The 21,997-nt window shown below is 41.5% G+C and overlaps 2 protein-coding genes across 6 annotated transcripts in view; both read left to right on the top strand.

Moving 5' to 3' along the window:
- pcnx1 (pecanex 1) overlaps nt 1-7,096 on the top strand; it is a 33,052-nt gene extending 25,956 nt beyond the window's left edge. For all 5 annotated transcript variants that reach the window (XM_030082128.1, XM_030082126.1, XM_030082125.1 and 2 more), the window contains 10 exons: nt 148-401; nt 630-860; nt 1,460-1,560; nt 1,899-2,049; nt 2,520-2,750; nt 2,874-3,148; nt 3,244-3,425; nt 4,064-4,494; nt 5,392-5,532; nt 5,860-7,096. In XM_030082128.1, coding sequence (XP_029937988.1) covers nt 148-401; nt 630-860; nt 1,460-1,560; nt 1,899-2,049; nt 2,520-2,750; nt 2,874-3,148; nt 3,244-3,425; nt 4,064-4,494; nt 5,392-5,532; nt 5,860-6,000 — 2,138 coding nt within the window. In that variant the 3' untranslated portion in view covers nt 6,001-7,096. The remainder of the gene's footprint in view (nt 1-147; nt 402-629; nt 861-1,459; nt 1,561-1,898; nt 2,050-2,519; nt 2,751-2,873; nt 3,149-3,243; nt 3,426-4,063; nt 4,495-5,391; nt 5,533-5,859) is intronic.
- A 1,329-nt stretch (nt 7,097-8,425) lies between these two features.
- lgmn (legumain) lies at nt 8,426-20,258 on the top strand. Its single transcript, XM_030044036.1, has 14 exons — nt 8,426-8,500; nt 8,851-8,999; nt 9,834-9,931; nt 12,168-12,249; nt 12,429-12,511; nt 12,624-12,699; nt 13,310-13,372; nt 13,552-13,618; nt 14,969-15,087; nt 15,418-15,507; nt 16,280-16,489; nt 17,323-17,493; nt 18,168-18,235; nt 19,693-20,258. Exons 2-14 carry the CDS (start codon nt 8,859-8,861, stop codon nt 19,733-19,735), a joined length of 1,311 nt encoding a protein of 436 aa, XP_029899896.1. The 5' UTR covers nt 8,426-8,500; nt 8,851-8,858; the 3' UTR covers nt 19,736-20,258.
- Nucleotides 20,259-21,997: the final 1,739 nt, after the last annotated feature.

The raw sequence follows: 21,997 nt of genomic DNA, 5'->3' as shown, positions 1-21,997 counted from the left end.
AGATAACACCTTGAAGTGCTTTATCAAAATGACCTTAATGCAGCCAGAAACTAATGCTGAAACTAATGTGCGACGGAGTGCATGTGAAACACTGTGAAAAAATATAGTGTTCTGTCATCCCATTAACATGCCAGTTTTCTAACACAGGAACCTACTGCCAGCAGAGGGAAGTGGAAGCCATCACTGAGGGGGTGGAGGAGGACGAGGGCTGCTGCTGCTGTGAGCCGGGCCACCTCCCCCATGTCCTATCATTCAACGCTGCCTTCGGCCAGCGCTGGCTCGCCTGGGAGGTGCTGGTCACCAAGTACGTGTTGGAGGGCTACAGCATCACTGATAACAGTGCTGCCTCCATGCTGCAGGTTTTTGATCTGCGGCGCATCTTCACCACCTATTATGTCAAGGTTAGTGGCATGACAAGTTTTTTTTCTAAAATACTGTATGTACATTCTGGGGAAAAAAAATCAATGATCGTTAAATAAATGTGTTAAAAAATTCATGAAAATTTTAATTTTGTCAACCCAGGATTTCACCTGGTCAGCTGTGATTTTGTTGTTTATTTATTTTGGTACCATCCTTGGTTCTAAGTGGTAATTGCTGTGGTGTTTTTGTACCGCACTTCCTTTATTCAGGGAATCATCTACTATGTCATTGCTTCTCCAAAACTGGAAGAGTGGCTGGCTAATGAGACCATGAAAGAAGGCCTGCGGGGATGTGGAGAGAGGAACTACGTCGATCTGGATCCTACTTTCAATCCCAACATTGACGAGGACTACGACCATCGGCTCGCAGGCATTTCCAGGGACAGTTTCTGTGGTGTTTACCTCAGCTGGATCCAGTACTGCAACTCTCGAAGGGCCAAGGTATTGTTTTTGTCTGAAATGTACTTTCAATTTGTAAAAATGTTCTGTATGATTGTCCACCAGGTGATTAGTGCTCTGAATTGTGCTGTGTCAATCAGCCCAATAGTTGTTGTCACAGATGACACCGATTGGCGGTAAAATTAAAGGTCAAAATCTCAGTATCACTTGTCCAATTTTGTCTAAGTTCATTTTTGTGCTGTGTTCTCCTAAAAGTGTAAAACAAATTTATGCTGATTGCCTGATAAGGCCACTATAATTGAAGGTCAAAATTTCTAACTTTGATGCTCAGACTGCTGCTACACCACTAGATCAATTTTGATGAAACATGTAGAGAAGATGCATGTTATGGACCACTCCAAGGGGGGACTGCAACATTTACAGGAAATGACATGTTGCACTTGTTTAATGGGTCGAGCAAGGCGCTGAAAATATCAGGATTAAGGTTTCATTTGCTACTGGAAGCTCTCATGTTACAGATCTATGTGCTTTTAGTATGGCATATGATACTGAATGGACTTCAAAGGATATTTTGTCATTAGAACAACATAAATGATAAACAAAAGTTTCTTAAATATCTTCCCTCTCTGTTTTGTTTGTAGCCACTGGACAGCGAGAAAGACTCCGCTCTGGTGTTGCTGTGCTATGGCCTGTGTGTGTTGGGAAGGAGAGCTCTGGGGACTGCAGCACATCATATGTCAAGGTACTGACTAATATTCATTATCATACCTCAGATTTTTTATCATGCTTTTGAACCACTGAGAGATACTTTGCACATGTTGTCCAAACAAGCAGACATAAGTCCGATAATACAATTGTAAATATTTCATTTATCAGTGTAAGACTGGTCATAAATACTTGATGTTTCCCTTTCAATTTTATAGGGAATGAAAAGGCAGAACATTCAAGACAAGGAAGAGTGAAAAAAAGTTCATGAATGTGACCTAGTGTGTGTAGTGTGATTGCTGTGGGTCAACAGGATCTTTAGTCATGACAACACTGAATGTCCTTGCTCTCTGCTCTCTTTCCTCTTTACCACAGCAATCTGGAGTCTTTCCTGTATGGACTCCATGCATTGTTCAAAGGAGACTTCCGCATCTCTTCGGTACGAGACGAGTGGATCTTTGCAGACATGGAGCTGCTGAGGAAAGTCGTGGTTCCTGGAATCCGAATGTCTCTCAAACTTCACCAGGTGAGGGTCTGCGGGTTCAATGGGTGTATATGTGTTTAATTTTGAACAGAACCCTTTAAAAATCTCCAGTTGTCCACCCTCTAAAATAAAGACAATTTTGTTGCATCATGGTGGCTAGAATTTATTTCAGAAAAATGTGAACTTTGGGACAAAAAAACATTTCAGTTGCTTCATCAAATACTCCAAGTATGCAGTGTGTTTCAGTGGCTTTGTTTGTGACGGTGCGACCCGGTCACTGTTTGACAGTCCCTCCCTATATTATCTTTTCTGCAAAGACATCCCGTTTCCGCTATAAATATGACAAATTAAAGAAGCAAATAGTCATGAATAAATTATGCCTAAAAAGAATGCAAGTTTAGGTTTTTCTGTCACATTATCATTATCTTCCACTTCCCTGTATGCTGTCTTCAAGGGCAAAAATGCCATAAATTTGAGTCTTAACTGAGTGCTGCTTGTCTTCCCTCTGTCAGGACCACTTCACGTCCCCAGATGAGTATGATGAGCCAGCCGTTCTTTTTGAGGCCATCTCCTCTCACCAGCAGAACCTGGTCATCGCTCACGAGGGCGACCCAGCCTGGCGGAGTGCCGTCCTGTCCAACTCGCCCTCACTCCTCGCCCTGCGCCACGTCCTTGACGAGGGAACCAATGAGTATAAAATCATCACGCTCAATCGGCGATACCTCAGCTTCCGTGTCATTAAGGTGGGTTCAATCTTGTCCTCTGACCTCCCTGTGTAGGAAGGCAAGAAGACATACTGGCATACATGCAAGGAATACATATAAGTCTTTTTCATAGTTGCTATTTTTTTACCTATTCTGCTGCAGGTGAATAAGGAATGTGTCCGAGGCCTGTGGGCAGGGCAGCAGCAGGAGTTGGTGTTCCTGAGAAACAGAAACCCGGAACGTGGGAGCATCCAGAATGCTAAGCAGGCTTTGCGCAATATGATCAATTCCTCCTGCGACCAGCCTATAGGATATCCCATCTATGTATCTCCACTGACCACGTCCTACTGTAACTCCCACCCCCAGCTCGGACACATCCTGGGAGGCCCCATCAGCATTGGGAATATTCGCAACTTTGTTGTCAGCACCTGGCACAGGTTTGTTTTGTGGTGCTAATGCTGCCAGGAATGAGGCGCGTGATTCATTTGAGCTGTAATTTGATGATGGACATTGTTCTCATTTTCTTTTCCAGGTTAAGAAAGGGCTGTGGTGCAGGATGTAACAGTGGGGGTAACATTGAGGATTCAGATGCGGGGGGGCTGTCCTGTGGCAGTGGAAATGGGACTGCAGTCAGTGACTCTCAGCAGAGCTCGGCATCACAGGGAGGGATCTCTGGACCGGCCCCTCCTCACTCTTATCAGCCGCACGCTCTGGGTGAGAACAATAAAAAAAATTCTTATTTGGTTCATATTTGACTCAGCAGGAAAAACATGACAGGTCATGTTTTGACTGTAACTGGGAGCCACAGTTGTTAATAATTGCTAATAGTTGTTAATAATCAGTACATGTAATCATCTTGAGAGCTGCACCAGGCAAAGTTGCTGAGGGTCGATTCTAAGTGAAGAAGTTTAGACTTAATTGACAAAAAAACACGAAGCAACTATTTAACGTTTTAGTCTGCATGGTTCTCATCATTAGCCGTACTCAGAAATGAAGCATGTGCTTATTCGTCCTTTCAGTCAGATGAGTCAGATGACAATTGGCAGTTTTGCATAGTGTACCATTAACATGTTATTGGCTCCAAATGGCAGTGAAAGGTGGTAACTGTTTGAAAAATTTGAACTTCAGCACCTAGAAATCATGTGACATCAGTAAACTGCAGAGTCATGTTTATAAGGTTGGAGAGGGAGTTATTTTTTTATTTATTTATTTTTACCTAAAACATGCCCTGAGAATAAGAATTAGAATTAGACTAAAGAGAAAAAGTGACCACTTGCATAAGCAGCATTTCCTATTTTTACTTCACATTGTTGTTATCTGAATTTTCCAATCTACTGATGTCCCATGTCCAGGCACCAGTCAGAGTACCCAGTCCGTACAGTCTGGGTTGGTGCGCCACTCACCTGCCCGAGCCTCTGTGGCCAGCCAATCATCCTCCTACCGCTACAGCAGCAGCCGCCACTCCTCCCTCCGCACCTCCACCACAGGCCTGGAGCCCTGCCGGCGCTCCTCCACCAGCCAGCTGTCACTGCGCACACTCCCCACCTCCCTGCAGCTCCGGCTGGGCTCCACCTCCGACCCAGCCGGCCCCTCTGCTTCCCTCTCCAGCCACAGCATCCCTCCCTGCAAACGCCACACGCTCGTGGGCCTTCTGGGCAACGACGGCCTGTGCAGCACCGTGGCTGATCCCCTAAGCCAGCATCATCACCATCATCACCACCCCCACCAACACAACCCCACTGTCTCCACCGTGCGCAGAGACGACATCTCCTACCGAGTGCAGGTTTGTGAATTTCACTAAAAATAAGCAGGGCGTGAAATTGAACTTGCCTGCTCACCTGAGGCAAGTGTTTTTGTGAGTCCTGAAAAGAGAGCAACAGCACACTTGGCAAGTGAGATTGGGCAGCTGATTTATAATAAAAGAAGCATGATTTACCTTTTTATAACCTGAACATTACATTACAAGGAGCTTATAATAAAATATGAAACATACAGAAAAATAGAATGTTAAATTTTTCTGCATGTAATGTTAGAGCATGACTTGCCTTGAATATTACATTATCTATAGGAATGTTTTCCCAGGCCTAAGATCTCTGTATCTTACTACTGTTAACAGCAAAATGCCAAAAAATAACCTTAAAAAGTACAGATGTTTGAGGTCTTGGAGCGCACTGATAAATGCCAGTGGGCTGAAACATCTGAGCCTTTATCTCCTCCTCAGAATTGAAACTAAATGCAACTGCAGGCATCAGCCGTCTTTCCTGCGTCATTTACTATTTCGATTATCAGCTCCAAGAGCAGTTTGTCTCACATGAGCAATAAATAAGTGAGGCTGCGGAAGCCACAGCTTCCAGAAATCACATCACTGGAAATGACTTAATTGCATCCTGTATGAGCTGACGATATTGCCAGTAAGTAAGAAGAGGGCCTCGAGCACTTGAGCCCTTGGAGTGCTGCTCACAGTTCAGATGACAAGCTTAAGGCAGAATGGATACAGAATGCGTCATATCATGTTCATAAGGACCCAAAAGAAGGCACTAGAGCACTGGGTCAGTTTATTACTATTTTACTGGTTGCAAACGTTTTGACACCATCACTGCTCCTTCATCACACAACAGTATTTTCACTTTGATGAAACTGTCTTAAAGAAAACCCTCTGATGCTCTCTGCCACCACCTAGATCGTGGATGTTAGCCAGGTGCTGGAGAACATCAACATATCGAAGCGGAAGGAGCTGCAGTGGCCTGATGAGACGGTGAGACTGAGGGCAGGACGGACCTGCTGGAGGGACTGGAGCCCCGTAGAGGGCATGGAAGGACATGTAAGTTGTTTTGCCTCCATGAATAATACCCGTAGTTTAGTAAGCTTCTTCTTGAGTTTCTCTAGAAGTAAACATGGTCTGTCTTGGTTCTTTCACATTTGTACAACATGACCGTGTACACTGACTGCTGTGTTGTAAATCTGATTTGGCTGGTTTTGTTTTTTTTGTTTGTTTTTTTTGTTCTTTGTTTTTTGCACTTGAACTGTGTTCTGCTTTTTTGGCACGTGACACCCTCTGTGACCTACTTTATTTGCTCTGCACCGAGCACTTCATAAATCTGCTTTGATGGCTCCTTTATATAACCGCCCTCCCCGTTGCTCTTTGCAGGTGATTCACCGGTGGGTGCCTTGTAGCCGAGACCCAGCCAATCGCTCCCATATCGACAAGACCATCCTGCTGGTACAGGTGGAAGATAAGCTAGTGCCCATTATTGAGACGGGGGTCATTGAGTTGGGTGCAGAGGTGTGACCCAAGCAAGCACATCATACACACCTTTGCAAAAAAAAAAAACTAAGCCGGGCCTCCCTGGCTTTTAGCAGGATGAAGCAGCCTGCAGACAACAAGGAAATGGGAGCTCTCCCCCCTCCCAGTTCCTTATTGCTGAGGGGGAAAGGAAGCCAGGGAAAAGTGCAAGCGGAGGCAGAGTATACATTGATCAAACATCCTTTACTACATCTGCATACATTTACAGTATCTGCCTTGCTTTGCGTCTCAGAAATGCTGCATGACAGTTAACAACCCTGTTAAGTTAGTTTCTTGCTACTGGTAATTCTTTTCTATGCATTTAATTGACTATTTTGTAACTAATGCAGGTTTGATTTGTGATTCTGACAGAACTGAGTGTTAAGAGCGTGTGGAAATTTATGATATTTTGTCTGTCTTTAAATAATTTGCCAAATACGCCTGGTATTAAATATTTGCCATGGTTTCATACATGTGAAAGCTTTTTTTTGCTGCCAAGACTACAGAGGAAGTTGTGGTGTAGAACAGTCAGAGACTTGCCGGTGCTGTGCTCAACATACTCTTCTTTTTTTTGTTGTTGTTGTCATTCCTTTTTGGATTACTTTGGAAGTTGCAAGATTATGTTGCGCAAAGAGAAGAGAACTTGCACTATAATTTTTATTTTGTTTTTATTTACAGCGATGCACTACAATCTTAAGATAATATCACATTTTATTTATTACAGACTCTGAATGGCCATGGTTACTGATGCCTTGGGAATGAAAAAGAAAATGCAATCAGCATTCTGTTTTCAGCCATTTTTATTTTACTGTTTTATGTTTGATACACTTGAAAAGAACTTTTTACTGTATATGATTATATATATATGAAATATATATATATTATGTCAATGTACAAAAGATTTTGTTTGAATATTTATTACTGTGAACATGGTATTTACACTTTGTTACATCTTTTTTTCATTTATGGGACAAAGGTTAATGTGTTCAAGGACCATCGGTTGAAAACATGATGCCGAATTTTTGATGGACTGTTTCCCTGTTTAACTTAATTCTTTTCTATATGGAGAAATAAAACAGTTTGATTTATTGCTGATACCTTCTTTAAGAAGCCTCCTCCTGTTTTTTATGCATCATTTTTCTTAGCACTACCTGAATGTTTAAGGAAATAAAAAAAAAGCTTAACCAAAAAATAGTGGTATCATTCACTAAACCTGCATGTAGGTTGTCAGGACCCAGGTTTACGTCTTAAAGGCACACCTGTTGCACTAGTTATGACAAAGTTTCACACGAATGTCAACATCAACACTTTTCTGGCCATTTTTCCACCCCTTAACTCAGTGTTTCGCTTCACTTCCTCTCCCCGGACCAGCCCATTGGTTCTGCTGATATTGAGCTTCAGGTGATTATCGGTGCATCATGTGACAGAGCTCTCTATCAGCCCTCTGTGCTGCCCTGTAAAAATAGTCTCTAAGTGAAGACAGCATGTTCACTGGAAACAGATGTCAATACAGCGATAACCTCCATTTCACAATAAAATACACTTTATCTTCTTATCAGATTCCTTCAAAGTCTTCACTGCGAGTCTGGACAGACGTGGTTTAAACTGCAACTTGACTGGTTTGCAGAGGCGTAAAGCTGCGAGGTGGTAAATCTAGTTTTCCCTGTTACCTGGGATTTTTTGGTTGGTGGGGGGTGGGGGGGTGGGGGTGTTGGCATGAAAAGCCCTTTTAGATTGCAAACAATAAAACTGGGCTTAAGAAGAAAAGACAGTTTTATGGACTTTAGGTTGACACTAATGGTAGGCCTCTGAATAAATGCATCACCTAAAATGTCACCTGATATGGCACTTTTTAAAATGTTCATTATGGTTAATGGGTGAGTGAATCATATGACTTTTCTTTATTGCCCTCACCTACAGCAACCGCAGTGCCAGTGTTTATTGCAGTTGGTGTTGCATTTGAATTCAATTACCTGCTGCAATATTTACCTTGACAGAAATCTAGATAGATACATAAATAGATAGATCACGGTGATGAGAGGAAATTTGTTGCCACCATCTGTAAGATGCCTCACATAAATACAAATATACACCCATTTACATGTAAGTTACATCATATGCATCACAAATGGGTGTCAATTATAGGAAACTGGGTCGAGGATTCAATAATTTTCTCATAATGGGTGATTGTTTTTACTTTGTTCCCTCATAATATTCCTCCTCACTGACTAAAAATGAAAGTGTTTTTTCTTTTTATCTTTTTTTCTTTGTTTTTGTTCATAACCGCATCATAACCTTTGCTGTTATGATAGGATGTGTTTCCTGGGTAAGCATGTGACCGTGTACAGTAAAGCCCCGCCCACCGAGCGACGGGAGGACCAATCACATCGCTCCGTGGGCGGGGCTCTGCGGTCCGCCGTCATCTCCCTATAAATTTCCCATTGACGCCCGGGCAGGATACATGCAGCTTATCGCTTTCGTTCCGCCGCGCCACAGCAAAAAGAAGGTAAACACCACAGTGACTTTTTCTCCTCTTACTTGTTTAGAATTTATTTCTCGGTCCGCGTCGAGACTTACGCCCCTCTTTGCATTTGTTTTGACGCGTTTTTTTTGTTTGTTTTGAGGCGATATGTTAGCTTGTTGTGCTATGTTAGCTTTTCCATATAGGAATATCATCATCATGTGACAGTGAGCTTGTGTGCGTATGTCTGTGTGTGTGTGTTGCTTTGTGTTAACCACGGTTATTATCGTCAGGACATTACTCAGTATAGTCTGTTCTCTACCCAGTGAGCATTATTGTGGTTATGCAAAGAGTTAATGTGAGCGTCATGTTGTTATTCCCGGTCCTCCACGCAGGCGAGGAGATGTACGGGTCCGTCTTCCTCCTGCTCGGCCTGAGCCTCGGCCTGGCCTCCGCATATCCCTCCCAGCAGGAGAAGGAGTCTGGAAAAAACTGGGTGCTTATCGTGGCCGGATCCAACGGCTGGTACAACTACAGACACCAGGTGAGAGGCAAAACTGGCCCTGCAGGAAACTAATGCCACCCTTATCAACTATCCACGACCCAATTCCCCCTGTGTTCAGGATACAAACTTCCCCCTGTTAGCTTTTTGATAAGAGTGGTTTTACTGCCAGATAAGCCACAATGAGCAATGAGGTTTTTCTCCATTTCCCCCCCTCAGGCTGAGGCTGATTGTGAAATTACTTTCACTGACCTCTGCTTAAAATGATCCATTATGAGTACGCATCTACACTCAGTGGCCACTTTGTCAGCTCCACCTGTACAGTCTAATGCAGCAGCTCTGCCATTAACTCTACCTTTTAAGAAAGTTTATAATGTTCAGTGTCTGTCCACATCGTCTAGAATGTGTAAGTTTAATTATATGTTTATTACTGAGGTTGTAGTTTGCAGAGGTCTCGTACTAGACTACATTATATTGAGAGGTGTTTCCAATTTTTTGGTCCGCCCTATTTATATGCAATGAATAGGGACAGAATAGTGGAAACAGTTCTCAGTAAAATGCAGTCCAGTATGACAGCAGCACTAACTTTGAGCTCAATGCCAAACACAGAACTGAATGAACACCTCTATTCCTGTGACAAAAAGAAATCTTGAGCATTATAGGCATCAGAAAAGGAAACTTTATGGTAGAGCAGTTGGATTGGAATAGATTGTACAGGTGGACCTAATAAAGTAGCCACTGAGTGTATTTTATATGTACATATTCAGTGGTTCAAAGGTGAATTTGGGATCAGTAAAGTACACCTGTCTATCTCTCTGTCTGTCTGTCTGTCTGTCTGTCTGTCTGTCTGTCTGTCTGCTTGTTGCTCTCTCTCAGGCCGATGCGTGCCATGCCTACCAGATTGTCCACAAGAATGGCATTCCTGATGAGCAGATTGTGGTTATGATGTATGACGACCTGGCACTCAGCAGCGAGTGAGTTTCCCTTCTCCTTCATGGCCTCAAAAAAAAAGAAAACACACTAAAACACTATGATCCACTCATTCCTTGCTTTGCACAGAGTGCTCAAGAAAGCCGATGCAAATTAGATTCCATTTGTTGTCGGCCATTTGTCTGCACAGCTTCCCGGTATCCTCCTCTGTTTTTTTTTTTTTTTTTTTTTGGTAGTTTGGTTTGGTTGCTCTTCCAAGGCTTACAGGAAAGGGCTGAGTCAGTGAAACAGCATCCTCTTCAATTTGTGGAAGTGTGATTGTGCAGCACTCACATTGCCTGCGTTTGTAACTCAATAGAAAATTGTGTCTGCAAGGGCAAGTATCAGTATTTTGACTGTAGGTCCTGGTTTTGTCAGAGTAAATACTGTGTTTTTAGTCTTGTAAGTTGATTTATTAAACAGCTTATACAAGCCGTGGACAGTCACACAGTCAAGAGTTATATTCTGATATGATGCACAGCGCCTCTTCATGGCTTTTTAAAAGGCCTGCGTATCAAAAATGAAACGATTGCAGTGATTTCAGTAATGTAAGCAGAACATGGCCTGCTGTATTCTTTGTGAGCTGCTGGTCGCTTTGTACTCATGTCGGTATTTCTCACATGTTGGCTGTGGCATGCAGACTCTGTGAGGCTGATTGTGACTCGGCTTCAACGTAAACAGGCTGAGTTAAAAAGAGCCACTGAGACTCATACGGAGAGTCACAAGGAACTAATTTTAGTGTTCCTTCAGGGCTTCGACTTGGAGTTGTGTTACTCTGATGGTGTGTGGATAGCTAGGCGGTAGAGTACACACATCCATTGATGTCAGTCACAATCCCTGTAATTCCCAGGTGCATGAAATTTTGGGAACTTAACTGATGAGGGACACACATGGACACACACATGGTGCAGGGACAGGAGGGCCTCACATTTAGTGCCAACCAAGAGTGCAAGTCATACCAGGCCTCATCAGGAATCTCTTGATGGCTTTGGGCCAAAAGGAAATGATCCAGATATTAGATAAACCAGCGGCCAAAGAAGTTTCTTGTTGCACCTTTTCTCTTTCATAAGCCCGAGCCTTACCTCTTTACTCCGTCAAACAACAAACAAACAAAAAAACACACATTTCAAACTCACTCACATGCAGTTATTTGCTTTTTGCTGCTTTCTGCTGTGTGTTATGAGTGTTCATTATACCTTTTATCATGAAAAAGTTCATTTGATTTCTCAAAATATATGAGGGTCAAGTTGATTTCGGGCCTCCTGGTCTGACCAGGCAGGTGAACTGTGGACGTATTCAGCATTTAGGTTTCATTAAATGCACGAGGTTTGGTTGAAAGGCAATGAACAAATAGATAAATAAATGAAGAGTGTACATACAGGTTTGGTGCTGCTCTTTTTCTGGCACCATTCATTTTTACATGGAAATGGAAAGTGTGGATAGTGACATTTCAGGTGATAACATTCAAAATCCTGATTGATTTTCATTTTATTTTGTACGAACCAATCAATGTGCACGGCTGCTCTTTGCTTTGAGCACTGCTGTGTTATTATCGCCCTTGCCTCAGTGTACGTGTTTACTAATTTATTAAAGTGTCAGAATACCTCGACGTAATGTGGGTCAAGTTTCACAGAAAGTGATGCAACATTGATTGTTTTATATCGATTATCGCACTGTGGTGTGACTGCCATGGTTATCAGCATCTATTGGATGTTTTTAGGTAATAGTTAACTTACATTTAAATGAAACTTTGCAAAAAAAAAAAAAAAGGACAGGCTGCTTGCTTTTCCATATAGGCTGTGATTATTAAATGTCAAATGCAATGATCAATACTGATAGCTGTTGCCTGTTTTCAAGGCATTGACCATGTAATATTGTAGTTTTTCTGGCAAAACAGTTACTGACAGATCTAGATCTTTGACCGTCAGAGTTACAGAAAATGGTTCTCTAGTTAAAAAAGTAAAGTAAAATGTTTTTTTCAAAGTGGAAATAGTTGAAAAGAAGAAGCAAGACAAAAGTAATGAGGACAACATGTAAAGCATAGATAAGTGCACATCAGAAAATATGAAAAAGGGAAAAACCTTTCGTGCTGTTGGGTTCTCACCACATTTTCTGTCACCTGATTGATGAGTCATTTATTGCACATTGCAGATACACTGTGAGAGAAATGTTTCACAACATCATGTTTTGTCAGCCATTTTCACTTCCTTCAGCCAATGAGAGTCATATTTTTGTTTCCAGGAACCCCACCCCAGGAATCTTGATCAACAGGCCCAATGGCTCCGATGTGTACAAGGGAGTTCCAAAAGACTACACCGGGGAAGTGAGTGCTCGCACACAAATATTTACACAAGAGAGCAAATCAATCAGTTTTGTTGGCCCCTCACAAATCACCGCTTTGCAGTGCTGTTGATGTTTCAGCTGGTTGCTTTTTCTGTGCAAATGTGATCTTTAAAACAACTTTTTTTTTTGTTTTCTGTCCTGTTTTTTGTCTATGTGTAGGAAGTGAACCCTGAAAACTTCCTGGCGGTGCTGAGGGGCGACTCCTCTGCAGTCAAAGGTGGCTCTGGAAAAGTGCTGAAGAGGCAAGTGAAGAGCACATGAATTATCTGGAACAACAAAATGAATTTGCACCAAAATAGGACAGCACGTTGAGTTTTTTTTTTTTATTTTATTGTCTCCTCTTTCACTTGGCAGCGGTCCCAATGACCACGTGTTTGTTTACTTCACTGATCACGGGGCTCCTGGTCTTCTGGCCTTTCCAGATGATGAGGTGAGCACTTTTCTTTTAACTGCTTGATCTTGTGAAAGCGTATCCACAAAACCTCAGAATCATGCAAATTTCCCAATTATGACCCATAAACAAGACCAAACAGTAACTAGTGTTGCTTTGCTCAGCTGGATGTTGTTTCGGATCAGTTGCTCTTACAAAACTGTGCGGAAAGTAGTGAGTCACTGACATGGAAAACAGTTTTTTTTATTTTTTTTATGGACTTGTGGATCCAACAAAGGCACCAATAGTCATCTCTACAGTATCGTGACAATATTGAAGTGAATGTATTTGGTCCAAGATGCTGTGATACTTGTTTTTATCCTAGTACATGGTCAGTGTCTTATCCTGCTTAAAATTTCAGTACCCAATCGTTTCGATGGCAGGAAGGCTTGATAGTCACATAGACACAACCGCCATTGTGTCCTTGAGCAAAATGCCTGCACTAGTCCTACTCCTGGCTGATCTGGTGAAATGTAGACACACATAAGAGTCTCAAAGAGGCATGCAGGGAAACACCAGACATTTGTAACACCGAGTGTAGAGGTGGTTTCAGGTATTAAGTATTCTTAACACTTAACCTTTTTTCCCTTTTCTCTCTCTGTCTCTGTAGCTCCATGTCAAAGACCTCCAAGACACCATCAGAGACATGTACAACAACAAACAGTACAAAAAGGTGCGAAAACCGATGTGTTGTTGTTCAGCTTTGAGGCCTTCATGTTCACACATGCCTCTCATCACTGATAATTCCTAACCAGGTGATATGTCTGGAATACGTTACTGGATTGAAACAGTACCAGAACATTTAAGAAAATAACGTTTGTTCTGGTGCTCTCCTTCCTCGAACTCACACAGATGGTGTTCTACATCGAGGCGTGCGAGTCCGGGTCCATGATGAACCACCTGCCTGTGGACATCAATGGTGAGCTGAGATTGACCTCATCAGTGTGACTTTCTAGGAAAAACCAAAACTAGATAGTAGAACGGGGTCAGTCAATAAAGAGCCGTCAATAGATTAATCGTATCGGCGTGAAACGAAGACAAGCTTGGCCGTTTTCTTGCGATCATTCGACCTCACCTGCCCTTGACGCTGAATTTAAGGAACAAACAAACAAAAGTAAACAGCTGTTTTCACCAAGAATGTCATAGATAGCTTTGATTACATCAGCCTTCTATGTTCATGTGATGGCTGCGTCAAGGTAAAGGGCTCGTTCTGATTGACCATTGCTCTTTCGGTCTTATCCCTGATGTCAGCATCCTGATTTTTTTTTTGTGGGCAATGTCGCTCTCTCATGTGCTTTGCCTCATGACACACACAACTTTTCCTATGAATCAAAGTTCTTTTTTTATTGTCCAAAGCGAGGATGATTTTTTTTACACCGTCTGCATCCCATTTTTACACACCGCCATCTAGGACTGCACCCTGAAAGTCAACAAGTCAAAGTGTCACTTATAGACCTCTGGAGTCCAAAAGTTGTGTTCTTGTTTTTTCTTTTTTTTTTTTTTTTTACATTGCAATTCAGGAACAGCAAAAAACTTCGCACATCTTTTTCAAGCAAATGTTTGTGCCAACAGAAGAAGCCATCTTAAATAGGAGTGGCTGTGTGACTCCAACCAATCACTTTTTACGCACGTCTAATATAAACATTTACATACTCAATATCAATATACAATCACGGCAGTATCAATACACATAGGGAAAGTACGATGCAGTCAAGCAAAAAAGACAAAACATTCTTTTATATAAAAAGTTGTGACTGAATACATTAGGTCCTAATAAAAGGTAATGGCTAATGATTCCAGTCAGAAAAATTACAACAGATGCAATACATAGTTTAAATATAGAGAAAAAGTGAAGCAAAAAAGAGGAACTTATAATAAGAATGCACGAGTCCTCTAATAAATGTGAAAAAAAGTTATCAAGCCGAATAAACCTACATCTGTGCATTGCAATTACAATAAAACTATAAAACAAGACACATTCACTAGTTAATTGGATTAAATAACCAGAGAATTGCGGATGGCAGCGCTGAAGCCGGCACTGAATACAGTCGAAACAGCTGAAATATCCACACTCAAGTCCAAATATTTTCCCCTTTCCAATCTATCACGTTGATCAGTTTTAGATTTACTTTGTCTATAACCCATTGTCAATAATGCAAGGGGAAGATTTGGCATTTGATGTGTCATTGGGCGTGTTTTTAATATATATATTTTTTACTTATCCTAAATGTAATATCGTTAAACACCATGCACTCTCCTCCCTTGTCAGTGTATGCTACCACTGCAGCCAACGCTCACGAGTCGTCCTACGCCTGCTACTACGACGAGCAGCGCGACACCTACCTGGGAGACTGGTACAGCGTCAACTGGATGGAAGACTCTGATGTGGTTAGTGCCGTTTGATCGGCTCTGTCCAAGCAACTCTTGACTCGACACTTCATGTTTGTGCAGTTGGTGTAGAGACTTTGACAGCAAACGTAGCCTAACAACTAAACACCGGCACCCATATTTAAAGGGTAACGGGAGCCAGTTGACGTCTTATTTAATATTCTATCCACAAAATTAAAATAATATCTACCTTTAATTAACAAATGTCCATTTTGCCATTCTTTATTGCTGTTGCTCTATTGCCAAAATAAAATATTAAATCCAAAGACTCAACAGATTGCCTTTTAGACAGACTTTTGTTTATAATGTTTTATCCTCCAATATTAACAGGAGGATCTGACTAAGGAGACCTTGATTAAGCAGTTCAAGATCGTGAAGAACCACACCACCACCAGCCATGTCCAGCAGTATGGAAATAAGGTGAGACAGGCCCTGCGTTCCAAATACTTACACTCGCATACTTATACTTTTTACCTTTAGTATGTACTGCAGCTGCCCTTACAAAGTATGTAGTTTAGTATGAAATATGCATGCATATGCATACTACTGGGACACACTACATACATCGTCCCTGAAGTCCGACCCTCTCGCTCACTTCCGCCGCCGTCCGTAGCGGCAAATTTGAATGTTGTTGTCAAAATGGCGGTGCTGTTTCATACTGCGCTGTCGTCTGTCATGTTTCTGATCTTCTGTCTTCCTGTCGCTGCTGCTGTCACTGAGCGAGTTTTGTGCGATATGTGTGTTTTGTTGTCGTCCGTATGTGGGTGTGGCTTGTACACGCAACTCAGTCAGTGCGACGTAACGTCCGCTGCTCATAGGATTGTGGGTCAGAATGGCCAGAGCAGCATGCTGGAATCCATACTGCGAAATCTGACCGGATGTAGTAGCACATCCTGGTACTCTTGGCATACTGCATCTGACATACTATGAGCAGTTTACGCTGAAGCCCTCCCCCACCGTTTCAAAAAATCGTGGAGGAAACCCAGTGAGAGCAGGAAAATTACAGCTGCTGAGGAAGCAAGAGATCACTAAATGCTACAAACCACATTGCATGTAAATTTGTGTCTGTCAGGAACTGAGAGGAACTGCTCTGTTCCGGTTTGCCAGCCACGTGCTCCACGTGTCTGCGGTCAAATTTGGGTTTCTTGCCTTGATTGGATGTCTGAACTTGGGCTCCATGTTTCCTGTGTAGACTCTGGGCCACATGAAAGTGATGGCCTTCCAGGGTAACTCCATGGAAGGAGCCCGGCCGGCCCCTCCGATGACCCTGCCGCCAGTCGCCAATCTGGATCTGACCCCGAGCCCTGACGTGCCGCTGGCCATCCTTAAGAGGAAGATGATGGCCTCCAATGACATCCGTACCGCCAAGGGGCTGCTGATGGAGCTCAATGTCCACCTGAAGGTAAAGTTACAGGTTCAGCCATCTCCTTTTTTCTTTGTCCCCGTTTGTGCTGCGCTTAATGCTGTTTCTTCTCTAATTGTTGGAGCATGCGATGCAAATCAGATTAATCATGACGATGCCACTGCCCTGATGCAGCATTTCACGTGATATTTCCCATGTTAAGCTACCAGATTGTAAACATAGCGTGAACGTACAGAGTACAGCACAGCAGTTGAGTTCTGTAAATGAAAATCCAATTTACTAGCAAAGCCCGCTCACCATAGGGAATTTATTTTGATTCATTACCTGTTAACCACAATGCAAGGATGACAAGAACATGTGGTTTCAATTTAGTGTAAAGTACTACATTACCCATAATCCAAATGCAAATCCCACCAATCAGAAACGTCGCTGTTGCTGATGTTGTGTGGTTTGTGAACTTGTGAATGATCAAACTTTAGTAACCAGAAATCTAGCAGACAGTAAATCATTATAATCACTAAAGATTAATTGATGATGAGCAATGCTTTATGGGATTTGTAGTTCACCCCCTGTAAAAAGTACACATTGTTGTACCTTTCCTTTTTTTGATTTTTTTTCTTCTCTTTTTCATTTTTTACCCTATAATATTATCATTATTATTCGCTGTGAATATAATTTTATAATGCCATATTTCGTCTCATAGCTGTTTGGATCGATTCAAGCCCTATAACGCTTAACATGATAATGAATTCCTGTGGGACAAACGGCTGAGACGGTGCCGGATGACACCGGATTGTATTTAGCCGTGTCACATGACCGCCGCCCTGTGTGTGTGTGTGTGTGTGTGTGTGTGTGTGTGTGTGTGTGTTCAGGTCAGGGAGATGCTGGCCGAGTCGATGCGCAAAGTGGTCGAGAGGGTGACCGGCGATGAGCTCAAGGCCCAGGAGATCCTCGACACCAGAGCGGATCTCACCCAACACGAGTGCTACAAGGCCGCGGTCGAACACTACAAGCAAAACTGCTTCAACTGGCACAAAGCAGAGGTACGGTGCCACTCGATCCCTTTTTTCTGCTGAGCATCACCTTCTAGCAGATCAAGGCCACACCATCCTGGGTTAGAAACTTTTACAGGAGAACTGTGAAACTTCTCCTTTCCTGTTTCTTACGTAATGCTCCATCAGTCATGTTTCTGTCACATTTGATTAGTAACCGGTGGCTGAAACTACCCGGCTGTAATTTTAGTTCTCTTTAAAAACAGGAACTCTAGTATTCATTTTTATTCATCATTCGCCACTCACAAGACCAGTTTCAGTTGTGAAATTGGCACATTTATATTTTGTGGCTTAATTGAAACCAAGAAGCTGGAAAAAAGACAGAAAAGTAAGTGCTAACAAAAGAAACATACAGGTTTTTTTCCTTTAAATTACAATAAGTGAATAATAGTGTTGTTCAGGGTTAGGGTATTTCTTGCCAGGCTTACATCCCCACACTGAATAACACTGTGTTTGTGTTTGGGTTTTTTCCTTCAGCTCTGCGGGTATGTTCTCAAAAGTTTGAGAAAAATTTTTGGAGTCATTTGGCATTTCAAGTACAATAAGTATAGCAGTGGGGAAATTAGCTTTGGTCATCATCATTTGCATAAAGGAAACTGAAAGCTGACATAATTCAACTGCTGTTTGCTGCCACATTTTCAACATATGATTTCCTTTTTTTCCAGTATGAATATGCTCTGAGGCACCTGTACGCCCTGGTGAACCTGTGCGAAGGCGGATATCCCATAGACAGGTACAGCCCAAAATATCCACTGAATAATAATAATAATAATAATAATAATAATGCCTTTGCACCTTCTTGTAATCTGACTTGAGTATCTGATTGTGCTCTGTTTAAAATATGAGGACCTCAGGAAGAACAGCTGTCCACTAATTTTTTTCCCCCAACATTTGTTTGATTCATATAGAACATTTAATATAATAGAGGTTATGGAATGACTTGTTATTGTCCTTGAATAAAAACGGTCTGTTCACTTGATTAGTAGAATGCAGGGTTTAACCAACATGGGGATTTTGAAGGCTGATATGAATACTTTTAGACTGAATGACAAATTTTTTTTTTTTTTGTGCTGATATTCAGCATCTGTAAATTTGATCAGCAGGTCGGTAATTAAAAGAACGTGGTGTTTCCCTGAGGATTGATTTCTTGTCCTGGTGGAAAAGCCTCTGAAACAGTATTTCAGCTCTTAAGAGGCAGTGATTCTCTCCACTGAAAACCAGACAGATGAAAGAGACGCACAGATACGCCGGCAGATACCAGCTTTAAAAAGCCTTTTGAAGCCGATATTGGTCCAGTATCAGTTTTACTGGTGATGTTGGTCTGATTGTGAAATTGGTGTGAACATGTGACCTTTTTTTTTCTAGTTGTGTGTAAACTGTCCAGTGAGCAACAGAGTCACACTGACATGGCCTCTAATAAAAAAAAAATGACCAACCCTTAACACTTTGTCCTGCTCCTCTTCTTCCTCTTCCTCCTCCACTCTTCCTCCTCTTCTTCCAGATCTTTACCTCCTCTTCCTTTGCCTCTTTCTCCTCCACTCTAGCTCCTCCTCCTCTTCTTCCTCCTTTTCTCCTCTCTTACCTCTTCTTCCACTTCCTCTTCCTCCTCCACTCTTCCTCGTCTTCATCCTAATCCCCTCTTCCTCCTTTTCCTTTGCCTCCTCCTTCTCCTGTCTACCGCTTCTTCCTCCTCGCCCCCCTTCCTTCTCTTCCTCTTCTTCCCCTTCCTCTTCCTCCTCCTCCACTCTTTCTCCTCCTCTTCCTCATCCTCCTCTTCCTCCTCTTCATCTTCCTCTCTCCCTCCTCCTCCTACACTCTTCTTCCTTTTCTTCCTATTCCTCTTCCTCCTCCTCCTTCTCCCCTCCTCCTCTTTTTCTTCCTCCTCCTCCTCTTCTTCCCCCTCCTCCTCCTCCTCCTCTGCCTACTCCTCTCCCCCCTCTTCCTCCCGACCTATTCCTCTTCCTCCTCCACTCTTCCTCCTCTTCTTCCTCCTACCCCCCCACCAAAAAAACAAACAAACAAACAAAAGCCAAACACATTTGTCATTATTATTTCAGTAAGCAGAACAGTGGAATATGTTTGAATTAAAATGTTGAACATAGAAAGTAACAGAAGGCTCCCAGACCTTTTTGTGTCTTCTTTTATTAATTAACATGTAATTAACCTGCATGTGGTTGTTTTGCCCTCCAGGATCCAGAAGGCCATGGACTTTGTGTGTTACATCAGGAATTAAAAGGATTCCTGCAAACCCGCCTGGGCCTCTGACCGAGCTCCTGCTTCCATCAGGGAAGCCCAAGAGGACGTGGCTGCTTTTTGCACTGCTTAGGAATCTGACGTGGAGTCAACATTTTTATTACTTTATCAACACTATATAACACTTATCTTTTTTTTTCTTTTTTTGTTGTTTTTACTTGTGATGTTTTTATGATTTCACTGAGAGATTTTAAAGACTTGTTTTTACGATGAAATGCACTCTTGTCACTGTGAAAGGCATTGTTTCCGGATGAATGTTTTACTGCTTCTGATTTTTATAAGACATAGGTTTGACAATTATGACATGGAATTATTGGATTTTTATTTTTTTTTTTCCCCTCCGTTTTGATCTCAGCTTTATCTGTGGTGTGCAAGACCCAGCATGAATGCTTGATTGACACGCAGAGGACGTACCGCTGAATTTTGTACGTCTGGTGAAATCTCAAGAGACTTTGTTGGATCTTGAAATAAAATCTGGGACTGCTGAAGCTGCTGAAAAATGGCCTCAGTTTCTAAAGTGTCTTTTTTTTTTTTACCTCTCGTTTTGAGTGATCATAAAGCCTTTTTAGTCCTCAGTTTGACACTCACACACATCCGCTTTTTGTGTGAATTTATCTAATATTTGGTATCTTAACCCTTTAATGGAGAAAAACACTTAGAAACACTTACGAAAATTATTTCACTGATATTTTCTTACATTTTACAGGAAAAAAATGACTTGATTTTTAGAGTTTGTATCCCCTGGAATACATTTCCTTTTTAATGAATTAATTCATAAAATTTCAACAACTTTTAAAACATAAAAGCACATGTACAGATCTTTCTGACATCATCACTTTTGATTAACGGTCATTTAAAAACTCAAAAAGTTAAAACTAAATAGTGAAACTATTACTCAACATGATAAAAGCAACTGCAAAATATTTAATTTATAATTTGTAGTGGTGAGGGTGCACAGGTGAAGTGGTGTGTGTGGGACTAGAGAGGAAGATGAGGCAGCAGTGTGTGTGTGTTTCTGTGCCACACTCACACCAACAGGTGTCAGTGTAAAGCTACATTTAACTGCGCACTGTACATGCAGTACAGTGAATAAAATGGGGATAAAATAGAGTAAAACACAGTACAGTGGCTGCATTTTACCTCAGCAAGGTGAGAAAACAGGATACTTTCTCTATATTATTGATGTTTATTTTTATAATGTGTAGGTGTTGTTTTTTTTAAGTTGGAGAAAAATTAAATTTGACCACCAGTACATACCAGGCCCACACCAAGCTACTTCACTGCACACATTTTGGCCACTCCATGATATTCTTATTCATATTCCTTTATTCCCATTCTCTTGTGCCATCCATACTTACTGTTCAGTTTGAAATATGAATCTGTAAAAGCTGGAAAAATAGATGGATTCAGCCATACTGGAATGAGGCAGGAATGAAAAAAAGGGTGGATTAAATGTGAATTCATGAAATTTTAAATTGCCAAGTACCTGAGGACATAGTCTGTATTTCTGGTCTGCTTTCAGAGTCAGAATTTGCGTTGCTGTATTCTCTTTAAGGTTTAAAGAGAATTAACTGAAAAGACAGGGATTAGAGAACTAGTCTAACTGCAGCAATAATAAATTTCTGTTCTATTATTTCAAGCAAATATTTGATTTCTGATTTTGGGTTATATCCATAAATATTACTGTGAGTTATAATAATCTTGTTAAATTCAGTTATTTGGCATATATAATGACCTCATCTCCTTCCCTAAAGCCCCTGAGACTCTATTAATGAATGGAGAAAAAAAAAACTCTTGCTGAATATCAGAATAATGATAATGATAATAGAATAATAATGATGATAATATGTGTGGGCTGATATTAAAGTACAGGCTTGAGGCAGAGGGTGTCTTTATTAGATCGAGACAAAATGGATTGAAGAGGGGGAATTATTCTGCATCGAATAATAGAGATAAACTTTACAGAAACAGATCTCTTTTTTTCAGTAAATGTTTTAAAAATTACATTGTTTAGGTGAGTTCCTCAGTAATGGTGATATTTGTGCTGCTTTTCAGTGTAATATTGTCTCTGTTTCACCTGGAATAGCTTTCTGAAATAGTTGTGAGCTGGAAAAACTTTGGGAGTCTCTCGGAAAAATTCTTTTTGGTCTAATAAGTTACAGAAGTTTCATTTAAAATAATTCCTCAGTGTCACCTGGTTAGGTTTTTCTTTGTAAAATAAAAAAGGGGGAAAAAAAGGATT

This window comes from Myripristis murdjan, chromosome 22, assembly GCF_902150065.1.
Source record: "Myripristis murdjan chromosome 22, fMyrMur1.1, whole genome shotgun sequence".
NCBI classification, from domain to species: domain Eukaryota; kingdom Metazoa; phylum Chordata; class Actinopteri; order Holocentriformes; family Holocentridae; genus Myripristis; species Myripristis murdjan.
This window is presented reverse-complemented; position numbering and strand designations above follow the sequence as displayed.